At 52.9% G+C, this 955-nt stretch overlaps 1 protein-coding gene across 1 annotated transcript in view; it reads left to right on the forward strand.

Moving 5' to 3' along the window:
* IGSF23 (immunoglobulin superfamily, member 23) overlaps window positions 1–955 on the forward strand; it is a 15,209-nt gene that overhangs the window by 9,588 nt on the left and 4,666 nt on the right. Inside the window, exon 4 of the mRNA XM_010852577.1 lies at window positions 60–213. Coding sequence (XP_010850879.1) covers window positions 60–213 — 154 coding nt within the window. The remainder of the gene's footprint in view (window positions 1–59; window positions 214–955) is intronic.

Raw genomic sequence — 955 nt, forward strand, 5'->3', positions numbered from 1 at the left:
GCGGGGGGGGGTATGGAGGGAGGGGGTCTCCTCCAGTCTCTCCCCTTCTTGGTTCCCAGAAGCTGATGTGGAACCCACAGAACCTGCACCCATCTCTCAGAAGCCCCCGCTATCCCTGTCAGGAGGATCTGCCATTGCTCTCATCGTGGCCGCATCTGTGGCAGGCTTGGTACTGGTTGGAAGCATGCTCTTCACCTTCATCCAGAAGCTAAGGTACCTGCCTTCCCTTCCTCCCATCCACTCAGCCTCCACAAGGCACAGAGCTCTCTCTGCAGCAAGACTGAAGCCAAGCCAACAGCCTTATCCCAGGGAGCATAAAATTCATTCAGAGAGGATGACATAGACCCCCAGTGTGCCCCACCCTACTAGTCAGTTTCCAAAGTAGCCCCAGGGAAACAAAGAGACAGGAGAGGGTCCTGGAGCTGCGTCCAAATCCCCATTCTGTCACTTACCCAAAGTGAGGCCATGGCAAGTCGCCACCCTGCTCTGGGCCTCAGTTTCAGTTCAGTTCAGTTCAGTCGCTCAGTCGTGTCCGACTCTTTGTGACCCTATGAACCGCAGCACGCCAGGCCTCCCTGTCCATCACCAACTCCCAGAGTCCACCCAAACTCATGTCCATCGAGTCGGTGATGCCATCCAACCATCTCATCTTCTGTCGTCCCTTTCTCCTCCTGTCCTCAACCCTTCCCAACATCAGGGTCTTTTCAAATGAGTCAGCTCTTCGCATCAGGTGGCCAAAATATTGGAGTTTCAGCTTTAGCATCAGTCCTTCCAATGAACACCCAGGATTGATTTCCTTTAGGATGGACTGGGTGGATCTCCTTGCAGTCCAAGGGACTCTCAGGAGTCTTCTCCAACACCACAGTTCAAAAGCATCAATTCTTCGGCACTCAGTTTTCTTTATAGTCCAACTCTCATATCCATACATGACTGCTGGAAAAACCATAGCCTTGAC

Source organism: Bison bison, unplaced genomic scaffold (assembly GCF_000754665.1).
Source record: "Bison bison bison isolate TAMUID 2011002044 unplaced genomic scaffold, Bison_UMD1.0 scf7180017864313, whole genome shotgun sequence".
NCBI lineage: Eukaryota > Metazoa > Chordata > Mammalia > Artiodactyla > Bovidae > Bison > Bison bison.